The 20,004-nt window shown below is 35.7% G+C and overlaps 1 protein-coding gene across 1 annotated transcript in view; it reads right to left on the reverse strand.

Annotated features, from left to right (window-relative positions):
- Positions 1-7,780: 7,780 nt before the first annotated feature.
- SNX16 (sorting nexin 16) overlaps positions 7,781-20,004 on the reverse strand; it is a 42,673-nt gene continuing 30,449 nt past the window's right edge. Inside the window, exons 6-8 of the mRNA XM_039223240.1 lie at positions 9,832-9,968; positions 8,927-9,046; positions 7,781-7,976 (exon numbers count right to left, since the gene is read on the reverse strand). Coding sequence (XP_039079171.1) covers positions 7,880-7,976; positions 8,927-9,046; positions 9,832-9,968 — 354 coding nt within the window. The 3' untranslated portion in view covers positions 7,781-7,879. The remainder of the gene's footprint in view (positions 7,977-8,926; positions 9,047-9,831; positions 9,969-20,004) is intronic.

Consider the following 20,004-nt stretch of genomic DNA (forward strand, 5'->3'; position numbering starts at 1 on the left):
AAAAAAAAAAAAAAAAAAAAAAAATTAAAAAAAAAAAATAATTTTGGGGCCCCTGGGTGGCTCTGTTGGCTAAATGTCTAACTTCAGCTTAGGTCATTATCTCACAGTTCATGGGTTCGAGCCCTGCATCCGGCTCTGTGCTGACAGCTCAGAGCCTGGAGCCTGCTTCAGATTCTGTCTCCCTCTCTCTCCGCCCCTCTCCCACCTCCCCAACTCAGCTCTGCCTCTCTCTCTCTCTCAAAAATAAATATTAAATGGGGCGCCTGGGTGGCTTAGTCAGTTAAGCGTCCGACTTTCGCTTAGGTCATGATCTCGCGGTTCGTGGGTTCGGGACCTGCGTTGGGCTCTGTGCTGACTGCCAGCTCGGAGCCTGGACCCTGTTTCAGTCTGTGACTCCCTCTCTCTGACCCTCCCCTGCTCACGCTGTCTCTCTCTCTCTCCTAGAAATAAAAAATAAGTAAATAAATAAACATTAAAAAATATAAAGATAATTTTGACAGTTAAAGTAATATATACTTGTATAAACTTGACACATTTATGAAAATAAAATCCCTTGATAATTCCATCAAGTAGACAACCATGGCTATTATTTTGACTGTATTTATTTTTTCCCTGCATAAATGCATGACTTTTTACTTACAAAACTGGGATAATATTGTTTTATAAGTTGCTTCCTGCAATTAGTGGTATATCATATATATCCTCAAGTCTTGTTTGCAACATCACACTTTCTTAAACCAGTTCTCACTCCCCGCAACAATGCAGAAGTCATTGCTCTATATTCTAGTGAAAATAGGATTAAAAGTATATATATTGAAACCGTTTGATTACTAGTGAAATAAAACTTTTCCATTCTATTGTCTACTTGCATTTCTTCTTTTTCTTAAACTTTGCTTTAAATATTAAAATAAAAAAAGACAACATTTGTGATATTGTGCTATTACTGTATCTCCTCTAAAGGAAAAAGAAAAACATGATCTTCTCCAATAACAAATTACTTCTGGAATGAAAAATAAATTAACTGAATGAGACACCTGGGCCCATCAGACATATTTCCATGATGCTTGTCACCACAGTACACATGGAGTCATGCATTGCTAGTCTTTTTCATTTCAGTACTGCTAACACAGGAGTCCCTACTAGGTTTTATTTTTTTTTTTACTTTTTATTTCTTTTAATGTTTTTTTTTTTTTTAATTTATTTCTAGGAGAGAGAGAGAGAGAGAGAGAGAGCGTGAGCAGGGGAGGGTCAGAGAGAGAGGGAGTCACAGACTCTGAAACAGGCTACAGGATCAGAGCTGGCAGTCAGCACAGAGCCCGACACGGGGCTCGAACCCACGAACTGCGAGATCATGACCTAAGCGAAAGTCGGTTGCTTAACCGACTAAGCCATCCAGGCGCCCCGTCCCTACTAGGTTTTAGACCACGGTATAATGGGCAAGGGATATGAAGAACACGAGGGGTGATACATCCTAATTAATTAACCTGACGAGTTCTGTAAGGCAGACCCCTCCCCTGATTTTTGGATGACTGTGTCCAACGGTCTGCTGGAGACCTCCACTTGGGACTGCCTATAGTATTTCAAGTCCAGCATATCCCAAACTGAACCTACCCCTTGCCTCCCTAAAGATTCTCACTGTCGTGTCTTCCTCAGTTAGTAGCACATCAATCTACCCAGAGATTATCAATCTATGAGACTTAATTTTCCTTCAATTACCTCTATTTTCTCTAATATTTCCCAATTTAGGCCTTTATCTTAATCATTCAATAAATATTTTTGAGCACCTACTATGTGCCAAATTTTCTCCTAAGCTTGGTGGTGGTGGGGGAGAGCAAGGATGAGAGGAAAAAAGACAAAACCTTGCATTTTGGGGGAAGCACGGAGGAGGTAGGCAGGCAAAACGGACAATAGAAAAGTAAATAAGAAATCTAAGATGGAGGTGATTGTTTTGAGTACTATTTCAGAATGCCTATGGAGGTAGGCCAGATTTAACACAAGAGCCCCACAGGATTCTTGCAGTAGCAATCCAGAGAGGAGATACAGCCAGGTTAGGAGGCAGAAGACACAAGGAACAGAAAGGGGGATGTGTGGGCTGGTGTCAGGGAGAATCACTGGCAGAGTGAAATGTTTGTAGGCCATATAAGGATGTCTGAATGTTACAATGTTAAACATAATGGGAAACCCTTGGAAATTTTTAAGTAGAGAAAAAACATGCAGTGATTTATGTTTCTCGAAAAGAAAACCAAGGCTGTGATGGGAGACTGGATTGAAGGGAATGAAGGTAGAAGCAGGGAGATCCTGGTGATCTGGACCAGGGTCATGGCAGTGGAGATAAGAGAATTGGATAGATTCAAAGAAGAAGGTAACGCATCCCCTTGCTTCCCACCCCCAACTCTAGAATTCATAGCTGACCTGCCAACTTTCTGCATCTTCTGTATAAAACGTGCTCACAGACACCCAGGACACCCGGAATGCTTGTGGCTAGCTGGTTCCATCTCAGGACATTCCCATGCTCCTGTTTGCTCCCAAGAGAACTGTGTGACTAGACTACCAAGCATCAGTTTGCTTCCAAATCTGTATATAACCGCTGTATTTAAAATTAAGTTTAAATAAGGTTATTCATATTATATGAAACAATGAAATATGAGAACAATGATCATTTCTAGGGAAAACTACATCAAATGATTTGGAAAGACTTGGTAAACGTATAGGCAAGACATTAACACAGGGTTGAAAACAACATGTTAAAAATGTGCTTTCTGTCATAGATTCCTTCATATACATCTCATGCCTTCACTCTACAGAAACCAAAGCGAGGAATCAGAAAACGCATTAGGGGTATGGCCTAGCAAGAGGGAAAACCAGAGCACTCCTTAGTAAAAAGCATACCAAAGAAAGGCTTTGCACCTCTATTTAAACACTGGCAATGAATATATGTGCATTAAGTTAACATAAAATGTTTAAGGTACGTAGTGTGGTTTGTGTGTGCCTTTGCTACCTATCACATCAGGTAAGTGGCTTTGACGATAGAGGTAGAATTAATGTGCTGGATGGGAAAAGAAATTAGGGATAATAATGATTCTTGCCACTTGTGCAGCCTGAAGTGGACTCACTCTTCTGCTTGGCATGTCCTTCTAGTCTACTTTTAAGAAGCATATATACTTCTACGCTGGCCAATATTTGCCCTCCTTTCCAGCCCTCTCATCCCCATAATTCATCACAAACAGTATGACTACCACCACACTCACAATACTGTACAACGTACAGATCAGCCTGCATTAAAAAACTGTATCAGTCTGAACTTCTTGAAGGGATCATGTGCCTCTCGACAATTTTTACAAACCAGAGATAACACATAGTAGGTGCTCAATGTTTGTTCAATGGACAAATGAAGGAATAGGCTATGTGCTTATCCTTTTGAACTGTGAAATATCTTTGTAAATACAGAATGATGTGACATCTGTCCTCTACTGTTATGGACTGAATGTCTGTGTCCCCCTCAAATTCATATGTTGAAGCTCTAACTCCCTAGTGTGGCTGTATTGGAAATGGGGCCCCTAAGGAAGTGATTAAGGTTAACTGAGATAGGGGTGGGGTCCTGACCAACAGGACTGACATCCTCATGAGAGATACCAGAGAGTGTCCTCACCAGACACCACCCACTCTGCGGCACCTTGGGGAAAACAAATTCCTGTTTAAGCCATCCAGTCTGCGGTTATTTTGTTCCAGTGGTCTAAGAAGACCACTTCATATGTGTAGAACAAGATTGCTTTCTCTTTCATATTTGGTTTGCCAAAAGGAGCCTCAGAAGTAAGCGATCTTTGGTATGTCTAATAGATGTTTCTCTCCTTTTAGCGTTCAGGAAAAAACTTTTTCTCCTTTTATCTTTTTCTTTACTAACGAAATGTACAATATCATCACAGGAAGAAAAGTCTTTTTTATTTGAAAAGCTTTTTACCCTCTGTGGGCAAACCAACAATCCAAATTTAAAAAAAATAGGTTTTATCATGGTACAATTTTTAGTGGTTTAGCAAGTGGCTAGGCTGTGATTCCCTTACTCTTCCGTCATGCTTGCCACACCGTATTTGCAAGATGGCTTTCCTAGCACCTCCAGACATTACTTGAGATTGAAACAAGAGGAAGGGGGAGAGGCTGTATCAGCAACATGTTTACCTTCTTACAGGAAAAGCAAGAGATTCCCAGAAGCCGCCAGGAAAAGCAAGAGATTTCCAGAAGCTGAATGAAGTCAGCTTCTATTCATCTCACTGCCCATCAGGTCACAGGTTCAAATCTAGCAGCAAGGGGAACTGAGAAAACAAGTATTCAGTTTATCTCATTCTTATTTTAAAGGGGGCAAAGAATATTTCAGGTTAGCCAATAAATGGTATTTGCTATACAGGGAACTGGAAGACAGGACTGGCATATGATCTAATTCTAAGCAATTTTCCAGATATAAGCTTAATCACCCCAAGGTATGCTTTTCATTTCACACCTTAGCAAAGCACTTTAGTCAGCATGTAATACCTCTTTGATTACAATTAGCTAGGTTGCAAACATTCCATGCAGGCTAACTCCATACCAGATCTTACCTGTATCTATTACAATAAAATACTACCTTTGGCTCTTGAGTATATATTAGCTGTGTTGACTTTATTATTGTTTTGTGTGGAGCTAATGACACTATTCTAACTTTTCTGTTAATGATAAACAAGAAAGTGGCAAGTGGGGCTTCTAATTTGAGGTTATGGTTAAAACTATAATCTGAGTTTATTAATATCATGCTTTAGCCAAGAACATACCCATAGATTACCACTGGCTAGGTTGTCTAAGTTTGCATTCCATATTTATTGGTCCTACTTAAGGAAATCTTTTTAAGAGAATAATTAAGCTTTAATTACTGCCATCCGTTCTAATTGGAGACCTTAAACAAGGAGGAAAATTGGAGTTGAGAAAGAAGAAAAATAAAGTCATGCTTACTATACAAAAGCACAACTCCTAAGGTTCTATATGGTAGCTACAGGTGAACTACAATTTGGCTTAAGGCTGTTCCAAAAACAAATAAATAAAGAGAAAGATAGTAACAGATTCTTGAAGATAAAACAAATCAATTCTTTAAGAAAAGCACAGGTTTTATAGCTACTGAGACCTAAGAGAATTTTCTCCCATGAGTCCTCATAAAGGGTACACTGTACAGTATAGCAGACATCAGTCCTAAAAACACTTGTGTTGAAAATACAAGTCCTAATGATTGTTTTGCTAGTAGAAGCCAATAGCACAGAAGCAAAGTGCAATGCAGTACAGAGAATTCTATTATCTTTTGGAAGAACTAAAATGTGGATCAACTAAGTGGCTCTTTGAAAATCTCCCAGAGGATAAAATTTAGATTCCTCTCTTTACTAGTTGGGACTAGTAAAGAGACTTTTTTTACATAATTTTTTACATACAGACTTGTTTTTAACATAATCCCCAAACTCCTTTATTGCTGTTAAGAAACCCACTTCAAAACTAGATAAATTATTTGCAGACTGAAGGCCACTGCTCCCTTCTAATGTCACAGATGGTTGAAGTAGACTATATATATTATTTATGAGGAACATGATTTTCTAAATAAATGTGCTTTAAATGTTTAATTGCAGAATAGACAAAATGCATTTTAAAATGCTAAGTTTTATGGTTTTACTACTTATACATGAACTTTTTAAAAGCTTAAAAGATTACCCGCAAGTGTTTTCTGCTTGAATTACGTTCAATTTTTTTATTAGTATTGGTTACATTTGAAGTGCACTGCACCTATTCACAAAGACTTAAAATTATCAGTAATATGAAGTATAAACTTAAAAAAAATCATAAACTCATTCCACATCTGTGGGATGCAGCAGTTAAGTATAATTAAATTTACAATATTTGTAAGGGGTAGAGAGAACATTGAAATTGAAGGGGAAAATAGTATTCAACATCTAAACAACATAGCTACTGCTGTACTGAAAAAATAATTTATTAAATGAATACTGGGAATAAAATGCATCACGAAAGTAAACAAAAGTAAATTCTAAATATAAATAGTGGCTATCAACAAGGGTTTTTCTTTACTCATCCAAACTTTACATACAATGTTCTTAAAGGCCAGATTTTGAAAACGTATGGTTCACTTTAAAACAGACATGTATATAGCACTAAAATGTCTAAAATGCAAAGATCATTTTGTTTTATTAGACTAAAAATATTAATTTAAATGATTGTTCTTTTTAAGCCTTTATAGGCCTAGAATATTTTGAAATGAATAGATAGCTTATTATATTCTATCTCCCAAGATAGTAAACACATTTCTAATATACCTTGTGGAAAATATTCTGACACAAAACATACCTGTACGTTTTAACAAAGGCTTTTTAAAATTTTTGGTACTTTGGTAAGAAGCAGACTCCTTTTTAGATCAAAAGTTGACCATTGCCAATTGATCTCTTAGTCTACTTAAGTAGAATTTTAAACATTTTGGTATGTACATCAAGACACTGATAAACTTTTAGATATTGAGGAAAACAAAATTGGAGATGGTTATTCTTTTTCCCCAGTAAGTTTCTGTCAGCTTTTAGAAAGCACATGCAGTTCAAAAAACCGACTGGAATTTCAGAATGATCACAGTGCTTATTAACAGCAATATGCAAAGCAGTGGAAATAGAAAATAAATGAGTTAACTTCATCTTATAAAAACAAAACAAGGCACTTTCAACAACTATAAGCAAATCCGAAATGAACACTTTTTCATAAAGCTGACTCACAGACCCTAGCAGACTGGTATATAAAAGTGAAATAGTGAAGGCACTACATAATTTCTTCCTAACTCTACTTACTAAAGAAATTCACCAATTAAACTTGGCACAAAAGAGTTTAATTATCATAAAGTGCATCACTTGGCTAAATATATTAAAAGGAAAATCAGCTTTAATACATTATATAGCAACATATTCACATATACAGAGATAAAAATGCAATCCCAGGAGTCAACATAGTTAGGAACTTTATAGTATATATGGCTTTTTATTTTGTGTTTCTTTGTAGAACTCCCTATTTGCTTAGAATCAATATTTTCAAAAGAGTATATGTTGATTAGCAAAAAGAGGTAGTATTCTGAAAGAGGCAAACTCACTGATTCTACAGGTAGTGATTTAAGATGATGATTATGTGGAAAATCAGTACAACATATTATAATAAACTAGGACACTTATAATATTCTGATACTGAGTTACTTTTTAAAATCAAGGCTGTTTTATCACTTTAGCTTTGTTATTATATGTTACTATAGCTCTTTCAAATAGTTTTCCTTTGGTATTAGAAAGTTTTCTTCTTTTTAAATAGCAATAACATTGCAACAGGCAATTTTTATTTATAGATGGTAAATATGTCAACATTTAAAACTTAATTCATCTTTACCACTGATTTAAACCACTAATGAAAATATATCATGTCAGAGATACAAAGAAGTATATATCAATCAGAGCAACATGCATTTAATGTCCATTTAACTGATATAATTGGCAAGTATAACACACACACACACACGCACGCACAAGTATGGAGCAATATATTGGCAAAACGCCAAAATAATTTATGCACATTATTTAAGGATTTAGTTTTGATAACAGAATTCTAACTAGATTTTTTTTAGTCTATTAAATACAAAAGTTGGATAAAAGACAGTTTAAAGCAGCAATGAATACATTTCCTATCCCAATAACTTAAAAAAACTCTTTATGTAAACTTTATACACGTGCAATCTTAGTTTTCTATAAATGCTTCAGTCTTTTCTTTTTTATTTTTAACTATCATTCGATTCTAAATTTGCTGAAACATATAAACGTAAGTAACCGCTCGTTGTGTATCAGTCGTCTTCTGCATTGTATGCCACTTCTGCTACTTCTATGTCTGATACAGAATTTTCAGGTTCACTACAACTTAAGCAGGGCTTATCATCAGCTCTGCAAAAAAAGAGAAAACACATCAACAGAGATTAGATACATGCTGTTTCACTTCATTATTACCTTTAAAACTTTTTTGCTTAATGCAAAGAATATTTAAATATTAATGGAAAATATTTTATGGAAAAGAATATTTAAATATTTGATCAGAAATTTAATATTTTTAAGTTATTGTTACCAGACAACACTTTTGGAGATATATTTTTAAATCTTTCAGCTGTTTCAACTACCACCTATCAATAAAAATCTAGTTTATAGTGACCTTTACTAACATAAAATTTGTTCTCATAATTACAGCTTAATTACTACCACTAAAGTACTAATAATCATTTTGGCTTATAAGTAATAAATATTCTATGCGCTTTTTCTTTTTTTCTTTTTTTTTATTTCTAGGAGAGAGAGAGAGAAAGACAGCATGAGCAGCAGAGAGAGAGGGAGTCACAGAATCCGAAACAGGCTCCAGGCTCCGAGCTGGCAGTCAGCACAGAGCCTGACGCAGGGCCTGAACCCACGAAACGCGAGATCATGACCTAAGCGAAAGTCGGACGCTTAATCGACTAAGCCACCCAGGCGCCCCATCTATGTGCTTTCAAATATACTATCTTTTCATCATTTCTGTAGGGAGGCAGGCTGGTTGCTATTACAGTATCCCAATTTTTGAATGGAGAAAGACTGAGAGAGATTAAAGTAATTTGTCAAGCTCTACAAAATTAATAAATTAACTGAGTACTTAATTTAGACATATCTTCAAAGTAAGTAATAACATTTACAGCCTGGATTCCATAGACTCATTTTTAGGCACGGCCTAGAATATCTAGAAGTCTTTCTCTGCTTAGCAGATTTATGATACAATAACATTGAGTTCATAAAAAATACTCCATAGAGTATTAGTGACTATTTCCCTTTAATTATTCAGATGTTTAGGCTATGATAAACCAAATATAATTTACCTAGATTCTTCATGTACAACATCTCTATCAACCTCAAGTGCAGAGGACTCCACCTTTGGGGCATGTCTGCCTTCTGTTCCTGACATGTGCAGAGAATCTTCAGGTTCTAAAGACAATGTTCTAAAAGCAAATTAGAGCAACAAGTTATTTTCTACAAATAATATATGAACTGGTTTGTTTCTGCAAATACATGTAGCTTTAGCAGTCTGCAGTTATTCTTTTTTTTTTTTTTTTAATTTGTTAACATTTATTTTTGAGAGACAGACAGAGCATAAGCAGGAGGGGCAGAGAAAGAGACACAGAATCTGAAGTAGGCTCCAGGCTCTGAGCTGTGAGCACAGAGCCTGACGTGGTGCTTGATCCCATGAAGATTATGACCTAAGCTGAAGTCAGATGTTTAACCGACTAAGCCACCCAGGCACCCCAGTCTATTCTTAACCCACTGAGCCAACCCAGGCGCCCCTTTCCCCAGTCTATTTTTAAAATGGCTAATAAAGTGCTGACTCTGGGAGTCAACAGAGAAATTAGTACTTATGATTAATGTAAAATGATTTTAACATCAATTCAGTATATGCTGACAGGAATGCAAACCACAACTTTCATATGTGAGAAGTTGGCATAAGTGCCTAGAAACAAAGATGCCATTAAAATAGGTTAAAGTAAATAATGTTTATCTTGTTGAACAACTAGGGAGTTATTTTTCTAATGTTTCCCATCCTTCAAATATTCAGCCTCCTAAATAAGTTATCAAAAGGCAATTTTCCCAAGCTACAAGGAAGTATACCAAGAGTCTAAGACTTTTGAAATCAAAAATTTTCTAAATCATAGTAAAATACAAAGGGCATTTTAGCCCAGAGTATTGACTTGAATCAGTAAGGCAAAAAAATGCAGGTATCACAATATACCTAATTCTGTTCTCTAGAGTATCTATATGAAGTTGCTTCTCACTGAGGAGTTTCTTCAGTGATTCCACTTCTTTTTGTTTTTCAAGTAGTTCTTTTTGAAAACGGTAGTTTGTCTCTTCTAAAGTTTCACAGAAAGCCTTGAAAACAAACAAAAAATCCAGAAAAAATTAATTACTTACACAGTATCTTCCTCAAGACCATTACTAAAGAGTCAAAGAATATCATCAAAATAGTATGTGTGCAGCGCAAACAATTTGTTCTCTTCCCTCATTTTTTTTGGTCTTTGCTATCTTGACACTCAATCCTTATCTACCTCAGGGACTTATAACTACAAGTCCCTTTTCTTGAGAATTGTCAAGTAGTAGGCCACGGTGCCTGAAATGGGTATGTGATACGCCTCTAGTGTACGACTGGGAAAAAATAACCAGGAACCACTGTGAAAGTTTCTATTCTCCTTCATCTAGTTTTGCCTGGTCCTGGATGAATATGTTTTTTTGAAAAACTGTGGCTATTGATTTGTATTCACTCAGCAGCTATGCTATTATAGCAATCTCCTTGGTAGCACCTAGACAATGTTGTCCCCCCCTCCAACATTGCTTTCCTCTTGATTCTCCTTTTTCTGTATTCATTCAAAACTGACATTCGATCCTTCATACCCAGATGCTAAGCCCTGCTGAAATAAAGATGAACAAAATAAACAAACAAAAATCATACTATCACAAAAAATGATCTCATGAAAAACTGTGGGTCACTTATTTTGATGAGGCTTTCAGTAATGCTGATCAATGCTTCTAATTGTTCCTAGTTTTCTATCATTGCCTGTTTTTTCTGTGACTATTTTTTTAATTATTAAAAAAATTTTTTTTATCATTTATTCACTGATAAGATATTCATTCATTGAGAGATAGAGTATGAACCGGGTAGGGGCACAGAGAGAGGAAAACACATAATCCGAAGCAGGCTCCATTCTCTGAGCTGTGAGCACAGAGCCTGATGTGGGGCTTGAACTCATAAGATGCAAGATCATGACCTGAGCTGAAGTCGGACACTCAACCGACTGAGCCATCCAGGCGCCCCTCTCTGTGACTATTTTAAGCTTTCACTCCTGCCAAGTCCTCTTACAACATATTACTATCACTGATTCCAAACCCAGGAGATGATCCTGATTCCTATACCAGGAAAAAAAAATCAGCGACTCCCAGATTCCCAACGACATTTGCATCCTGTTCTTGTCCTCAAGAACATGTAACTCTTCAAGTTATTTTATCTACCCTACCTCCTCTGGAAGTGTAGTCTATCACATGCTTTCTCTTAAAATTTCAACTTTTCTCCTTCCTCTGGACTCTGAATTTATTTGATAAAACTGACTGAAGTTGATGAAGTAAACCCTAAAAATTTCTGCATATAAAAAAAATTAACTCCACCTCCCACTTGATCATGAGTCTCTCTAGCTACTAACTCAATCTTCCTTTCAAAAGAGAAAAAATTTTCCACAAAAAAAGTATTTATCATCAAATTTAGCCCCCAATTTACTTCTAAAATCACTAAATGAGGAGTCTTGCTCTCTTTTTCTCTACTAACCATGCCCAGGCAAAGGCTAACAATGACCCTTTAACGGTCAAATCCAAAGTATTGTTTTTATTGACTACACTGCATGGCACTCATCACTGACTTAATTTAAAAAATAATTAACGGAATCCTCTTTAACTGGCTTCCATAAAACTTCCTGGCTGGACTCTTAACTTTCACAGTTACTTCTTAGCTTTCTATTCGTTCTTTCCATGTGGGCATTCATTAAAGTTTTGCCCTTGGTTACATATTATTTTGCTCTATGTGCCATCCCTAGGCAGTTGCACTTACTGTTTAACACTTCGGTTCTCATTTCTACTTTTTAATGTGGTTTGTCATTGTTGTTGTTAATCTCTAGCCCACACCTTGCCTGAGTGTGTAGACATCATTCATATACCTACTCATCCCCTTCAATTAGATGTATCAACGGCAAGTCAAATAGCATTCAAAGGATCTATTCTACCTCCTCATCATCCAAGCTACCAGGCAGGCATCACTCCATTTCCCTATCTACTTGATGACCCAAGGATAATTCAGTTTTTTCCTTCCTCTCATTCCCTACTGCCTCATCAATACTGTTTGTGTTTTTGTCATTTGTTCTCATTTCTTCAGTCTTTAATTATTAACCAAACTACACCACAGGTAAACTAATTGGCTTACCTATGTTCGCTTAGGCAAACTACACCACAGGTAAACTAATTGGCTTACCTATGTTCGCTTAGGCACTCTTCCAATTTAAGCTGGCTTTTTTCTGTTGCTTTAAAAAATTTTTTTAACGTTATTTTTTGAAAGATAGAGACAGAGCGTGAGTGGGGGAGGGTCAGAGAAAGAGGGAGACACAGAATCCGAAGCATCTCCACGCTCCAAGCTGTCAGCACAGAGCCTGATGTGGGTCTCAAACTCATAAAGTGTGAAATCATGACCTGAGCTGAATGAAGTCTGACACTTAATTGACTGAACCATGCGGGCACCCCTAAGCTGGCTTTCCTAGAAACAGATCTGATCATGCTACCTCTGATTCAGTACTGCCTAAGTAATAAGGTCAAATATCTTAAGTTGGCAAATGAAGTACCTTATGATGTGACATATGCCTTTTACCTCAACTTCATAGCTTTCACTCTCTTTCCCTTTTCGCTCTATTTCCTGTCCTTTGGTCCTCCTCATACCCCATGTTCTACCCAACTGAATTACTTTCAGTTTCTCAAATATTTGTCTTTACATAAATGGGAGTACATAATACATATCATTCTGTGGCTTGCTTGTTCACCTAATGACACAAGATGGACCTTATAAACATTTCTGGATTTAAAACCCTGGGTATATTCACATTATGAAAAAACTCAACAGTTTTCAACTATAATGCAAATAGAACCTAGAAAACAGACAAAAACAAGATAAATGACCATATGTAACTTACATTGATAACAGCATTGGGGTGACTAGACAAACTAAGGCCTGTGAGTATAAAATACCTTGCTAAAAACTCAACTTTTAAAATAGCTATGAGGGCAAGAAACAGGGGTAAGTCTCGGGGAACAAAAATGAAGAGAAATGAAAACAAGTGCCACCAGCACATGTATCAACACTATAGCTTTGGGTAGTGGAGGAGGGGTGAAGAGAGGTTGTTTTTTGGTAATTTTGAACCTTAAACACCAAGATGGGACAAGAGATGAGGAGTCAGGCACATTTTACGGGTTAGTGACAAAAAATGAGACACTCAGGAATAAAACAAGGACTTTATAAAGCTAAGCCATTAATAAAAATACACTAATCAAAATATGACTATATCAAGGAAGACTATTTGTCTCATCTTGGCCTTTAGGTGGAAGAGCTAAAGTCTCCCTGTAAGAATCTACAACCATGGGCTAATGCCTCACGTGGATTTTGCGTTGAATTTGTAACTATCATCATCAGTCAGAAACAGCCAAGCTTAAAAATCAGCATAAAAATGGTCCAGGATAAGCGATACTCAAGGTATCTCAGCAGAAGTGAACAATTTCCATGGAAGAATATACCCTTAACTTTGGCTGTTCAGGTTTTCTGTAGACAAACTTCTAATCAAAGTAAATTTATAATCTAAAATTATAAAACACACAAAACAAAATCATCCAACATAAAAGAGAGTGTGAACAGACCCAAAAAAACAGAAGAATTAGAATTTGATAAACTTCAGACTATACTATTACTATACTATAAAATATGAACAAGTATAATGACTTGAAAATACATTTTAAAAGCCACTATTAAAAAACATCAGGTATAACGGAGACGAAACAAACAGATGTCATGACATGAGAAATATAGTCAATATTATTAAAATCTTAATGGAAGTTTCAAACAGTAGTATAATCCTGTCTGAAGACAATATAGTAAATTGGGAGGGAGAACTAAGAAAATTGCAGAATTTATAAATTGATGAATAAAGAGAGATGGAGACAGAGAACATGAAGGAAAGGTTAAGACGGATGGAAAAGGAAAAAAAAGAAACTAACACATGTATTTATAAATAGAGTACCTAAAAAAGAGAACAAAGAGAATGAGGAGAAGCAACACTCAGTTGGAAAATAGCAGAAAATTTTCAGAACAGATTAAATACTAGCATTTTCAGATTTGGGAAGAATAATGCATCCCAAGGAAGCCAAAAACAGAAACCACCCACACACAAGATAGTAAAATTGCAAATGCCAAAATCATTTAGATCATTTAGATCTTTAGAGAGGAGCTCTAAAATATCAGGAAAGAAAAACAGTTCACTCTAAAGGGACAACAATGAACCGAGGATAGATGTCTCACAGCAGTGGTCTACAGCAGAGACTGTGGAAAAGACCTGGAAACACTGAGAAAAATGACTATCAAGGTAGAATCCTAGATCCACTTATATCATACTTCAAGAATGAGAGCAAGATTTAAAAAATTTCAGACATTAAATACCTAAACTTCACCAATACACATTTGCTAAAAGAACTATTAAATAACACATTTCAAGGAGCAGTTAACTGAGCCTAGTGGAAAGAGTGAGGTGAAAGAACTTGGAATGGTGAGGAGAGAGTGGCAGGCGTGTAGGTAAATCTTAGGAAGCACTCGCTCGCTCTGGGGGCTTGGAAACAACTTGGTTCTAAGTTATGTGATGAGAACAGCATATGACCATTAAATAAAAGAGAGTGAATACAGAACTTAGAAGCCAAGAGTAGAGGAAAAAAGGGAAGAAAGAAAACTCATTAAATACATCAAAGGAAGGAAAGAAGAAGCTGGGTAAATAAACACAAAACAAAATGGCTGAAATAAATACAAATATATTGGTAATTACTGGACGTTATAATAAATTCATCAGTAAAAAACCAGATTTTTCTGTTTGCATCAAACCCAAAAATCTACCTCTATGATGCTGACAAAAAACACACTTTAACATATAGAAAAATACTTACAAGGCAATAGGCAATTTACTCTTTCTTCCCCACAAAAGGTATAGTTGTATGAATATCAGAGCAATGCATTTCAAGTGGAAAACATTAGGCACAAAATCAGTCACTATCTAATAATAAAAGGAATGATTCACTAGGGATATTTCAACTACAGAATTCTAAAGAAAAATTTAACAATAAATCATAATGAGGGAATTAAGTATACTACTTTTGGTAATTAAAGATACGTTAAGAGATTTTAAAAATTATGAGAAAACAGCCTTACATCAGTGTACTTTAAAATCTGTACAAATTGGCAATCTTCTAAAAAATACATCAAACTTGATCCCTAAAGAAACAGCCAAAGGGGCACCTGGGTGGCTCTGTCAGTTAAGCGTCTGACTTCAGCTCAGGTCATGATCTCACGGGTTCGTGGGTTTGAGCCCCGCGTCAGGCTCTGTGCTGACAGCTCAGAGTCTGGAGCCTGCTTTGGATTTTGTGTCTCCCTCTTTCTCTGCCCCTCCCCTGCTCATTCTCGGTCCCTCTAACTCAAAAAATAAATTTAAACAATTATTAAAAAAAAAAAAAAGAACAGCCAAATAAACTCTACTCATTAAAGAAACATAATCAGTTGTCGAAAATCTATGCATAAAACTATAGAACAAACTAAAGAAAATTGCAGACTCAGGTTGTTTTACAGGTGAGTTCTAGTAAATACTCAGGAACAAACAACACTAATCTTTTTCTTTTTTTCTTTTTAAATGTTTTATTTATTTCTAGGAGACAGAGAGACAGCGTGAGCAGGGGAGGGTCAGAGAGAGAGGGAGTCACAGACTGAAACAGGCTCCAGCCTCTGAGCTGGCAGTCAGCACAGAGCCCGACGTGGGGCTCGAACCCCGAACTATGAGATCATGACCTGAGCAAAAGTCGGACACTTAACCAACTAAGCCAACCAGGCACCCCCAAACAACACTAATCTTATTCAAATAATTTTGGAGAAAAGAAAAAGAGACTATTCCTCAACTTATATAAGCCCTGTATAATCCTGATGTCAGATCCAACAATAACAGGGAGGAAAATTATATTGCAAAAATTCTAAATAAAATCATTACAATCCAAATCCAGCAATTAAAAAATGCTGAATTAATGAGTTAATCCCACAGATGAATAATGTTTTAGCATTTGAGGATCTGATAATGTAATTTACTACACTAACAGATTAAGAAAAGCCATCATCTTGATAAATGTAAGCAAAAGCATTAATAACATACACATATCACAACCTTTCAACAAACTAGGAAAAGAACTTCCTTAGTGTAAAAACAAAGACATAAACAAATACAACCCACAATTACCAACAGCTTGTAGGAAACACCATATCTAATCAGTGGTGAAACATAGAATCATCCTTTAAAGTTAGGAAGAAAGGAATAGGATGCTCACCATAAATGCTACTACTTAACTCCAAAGATCCTAATTAGCACAAAAAATATCAAGTGAAATGAAAGGTATTAAGGATTAAAAAAGAAAAAACAGCTGTTAATACTTCAGGGGATATAATATGTATATAGAAATCTAAAAAGATCTACAAACTTATAAGAGATTTCACCATAGACGTAACATAGAATATACAGAAAATAATAATACAACAGTAATAAGTTAGGATATAATAAAATACAAATTATGATAAGAAAATCCATAAAGAATAAATTCTATAGCTTTCCCTAGATGTTTCAGGAAAAAAAAAATTCACCTTTATTAAAGACTTAAAAAAGACCTATAAAGCAAAAATCTATTGACAGATTCAATTCTGTAATGACTCTGATCTTCAAAATTAACCAGTAAATGTATTATAATTCCAAACAAAATGCTAGTAGGATCTTTCATGAAACTCACAAGTTGATTCTAAATTTCATATGGGAAAATAAGTCAATTTTGAAGAAGAACAAGGAAGGGAAACCTTGTCTTGCCAGATACAAAGATTATAAAGCCACAGTAATTAACACAGTACAGAATTAATAAAGAAATAGAATAATAATAGTAAAAGCAAATAGAAACTCTGGAGTTGAAAAGCACAATAGCTGAAGTGAAAAATTAGCAAGAGGGGTTCAACAGCAGATTGGAAATGATACAAAAATGAGTCCGTGAACTTGAAGATACACCAATAGAAATCATTTAATCTCAAGAGCTGAGGAAAAATGATTGGGGGAAAACAAACAAAACAAAAACAAACCAGCATTCAGAAACGTGTAGTACAATGTGCGGTATACAAACATATGTGTAATGGGAATCCCAGGAGAAAGACAAAAGAAAAAGACTGAAAAATTATTTGAAGAAATAATGGCCAACTATTTAATGAATATTTTTTAATTAATTAATTAATTTTAATGTTTTATTTATTTCTGAGAGAGAGAGACAGCATGAGCAGGGGAGGGTCAGTGAGAATCTGAAACAGGCTCCAGGCTCTGAGCTAGCTGTCAGCACAGAGCCTGACGCAGGTCTCTAACCCATGAACAGTGAGATCATGACCTGAGCTGAAGTCGGCCGCTTAACCGACTGAGCCACCCAAGCACCCCAACAATTTCATAAATCTTATGTATTTGGTGTTAATCTGCCAAATCCAAGAAGCTAAATAAAGTCAAATTATGATAAACACCTTGATACATCATAATCAAACTGCTCAAAGTCAAAGAAGGGGCACCTGGGTGGCTCAGTCAGTTAAGCATTTGACTCTTGATTTTGGCTCAGGTCATGAACTCATGGTTCATGGGATCGAGCCCTACATTGGGCTCTGAGCTGACAGCATGGAACCCATTTGAGATTCTCTCTCTTCCTCCCCCTCTCTTTTTGCCCCTCCCCCTCTCACACAAACACAGTCTCTCAACATAAATAAATGTTAATAAAAAAAATCAAAGAAAAAATCTTGAAAGCAGCAAGGGCAGAATAGCTTATGTTCATGGGAACAATGTAATTAAAGGTTGACTTTTTCATCAGAAACAATGGAGGCCAGAAGACAGAGGAATAACACAAAGTACTGAAAGAAAAAACCTGTCAATAGAACTATCCTTCAAAAATGAACATTTCCAGATAAACAAAGACTGAGAATTTGTTGCTGTTAGACCTGCCTTACAAATAAAGGAAGACCCCGAAGCTGAAAGAATGTGATACCAGGTTGATAACATCAATCCACAGGAAGGAATGAAGAGCGCTGGAAATAGTAAATAAATGAATAAATGTAAGAGTTTATAACATATATTTTTCTCATATCTTAATTTCTTTGTAAGAGAAAAGACTGTATAAAGAAATAATTATTACACTGTATTACTGGGGTTATAACATAGATTTAAAATATGTAGTAATAAGGAGTGTCTGGCTGGCTCATGGTCAAGAGTTTGAGTTCCAAATTGGGCCTAGAGTCTACCTTAAAAATATGTAATCATAGCAATACCAAGGAGAGGGGAAAGATATATGGAAGCCGAGTTTATAATTTACTGGAATTAAGTATTACTCTGAAGTAGACTGTGTTAAGGTGCATACTGTAATGCATAGTTCAGAAATCACTAAAAAATAAAAAGAAAGGAGAAAGAGGACAAAAACAGATGAGACAGACAGAATATAAATTGTAAAATGGCAGATGCTATATACAAGAGAGAGAACCATAGGTTGAAAAACACAAATTGAAAGCAAAAAGATGGAAAAACATATACTACGCAAACAGTAGCCACGGTTGTAATAAACAAGACTGTGAGGTACTGGCATATGGATAGGTAACTAGACCAATGGAAGAGAATTAAGATCCCAGAAACAAACCCATTCTTTTATGTTTACTTGACTTCTGATAAAAGTGCCAACTCAATAAAGGTACAAATACAATTAAATATCTATAGGAACTTAAGACCCTTACCTCATACCTTAAAAAAAGTGTATCAGTTCAAGATGGATTACAGGCCTAAACGTAAGAACTAAAACTATAAAACTCCTAGAAAAAAAGGAGAAAACCTTTGTGACCCTGTATAAGGTACAGAATTTTTTATTTTGTTTTGTTTTTTAAGTAGGCTCCACACCCAACGAAAGGCTTGAACCACAACCCTGACATCAAGAGTCAGATGCTCTACTGACTGAGCCAGCCAGGTATTGCTGGGTAAAGAGTTCTTAATGACACAACACTAAAATCATAAGACATTTTTCAAAAGTGATAAAACGGAGGCGCCAGGGTGTTCAGTCAGTTGAGTGTCTGACTTCAGCTCAGGTCATGATCTCGTGGTTTGGAGTTCAAGCCCCATGTCAGACTCTGTGCTGACAGCTCAGAGCCTGGAGCCTGCTTCGGATTCTGTCTCCCTCTCTATTTGCCCCTCCCCTGTTTATGCTCTGCCTATCTCTCTTCTCTCTCAAAACTAAGTAAGCATTAAAAAATTTAAAAAAATTAAAAAATACAAATAAAGTGATAAACTTCATTAAAATGGAAAACATTAGTACTTTAAAAGGCAGTATTAAAATGATGAAAAGACACATACAGATCAGGAGAAAATATATGTAAATCAGATGTCTGATAAAGGACTTATGTCCAAAATAAAGAACACTTATAACTCAATAAGACAAACAGCCAAACTTAAAAAAAAAGAGGAAAAAGACTTGAATAGACAATTTATCAAAGAAAACATATGAATGGCTAAAAAACACATGAAGAAGTGATCAATATATTTAAAAAAGTGACCAACATAAAAAGTCATTATGGAAGTGTGAATTAAAACTATAGTGAAATACCACACTCCATACCCATAAGAATGGCTACATTCCAAAAGACAGATAAACCAAATGTTATGAGGACATGGATAAACTGGAATCTTCATATACTAGTGGTATATGTATATTCTCATATACAGCTACTTTAGAAAACAGATTGTGAGTTTCTTTAAAAAGTTAAACATAATTTGCCATATAAGCAAACCTTTCACCTCTAGGGATCAACCCAAGAGAAATGGAAACAAATGTCCACACAAAGCCTCTATGATATCGTTCACAGAAGCATTATCAAAATAGTACAAAACTGGAAACTATTCAAATGGTGACTGGATAAACAAATGTGGTATGTGCATACAATGGAAAACCGTTCAGCAATAAATTATAATGAAATATTCATAGAGGCTACATCACAGTTGACCCTCAAAAACATGATGCTAAGTGAAAGAAAATAGATATAAGG

This window comes from Hyaena hyaena, unplaced genomic scaffold, assembly GCF_003009895.1.
Source record: "Hyaena hyaena isolate Hyena2069 unplaced genomic scaffold, ASM300989v1 scaffold_1308, whole genome shotgun sequence".
Lineage (NCBI taxonomy): Eukaryota > Metazoa > Chordata > Mammalia > Carnivora > Hyaenidae > Hyaena > Hyaena hyaena.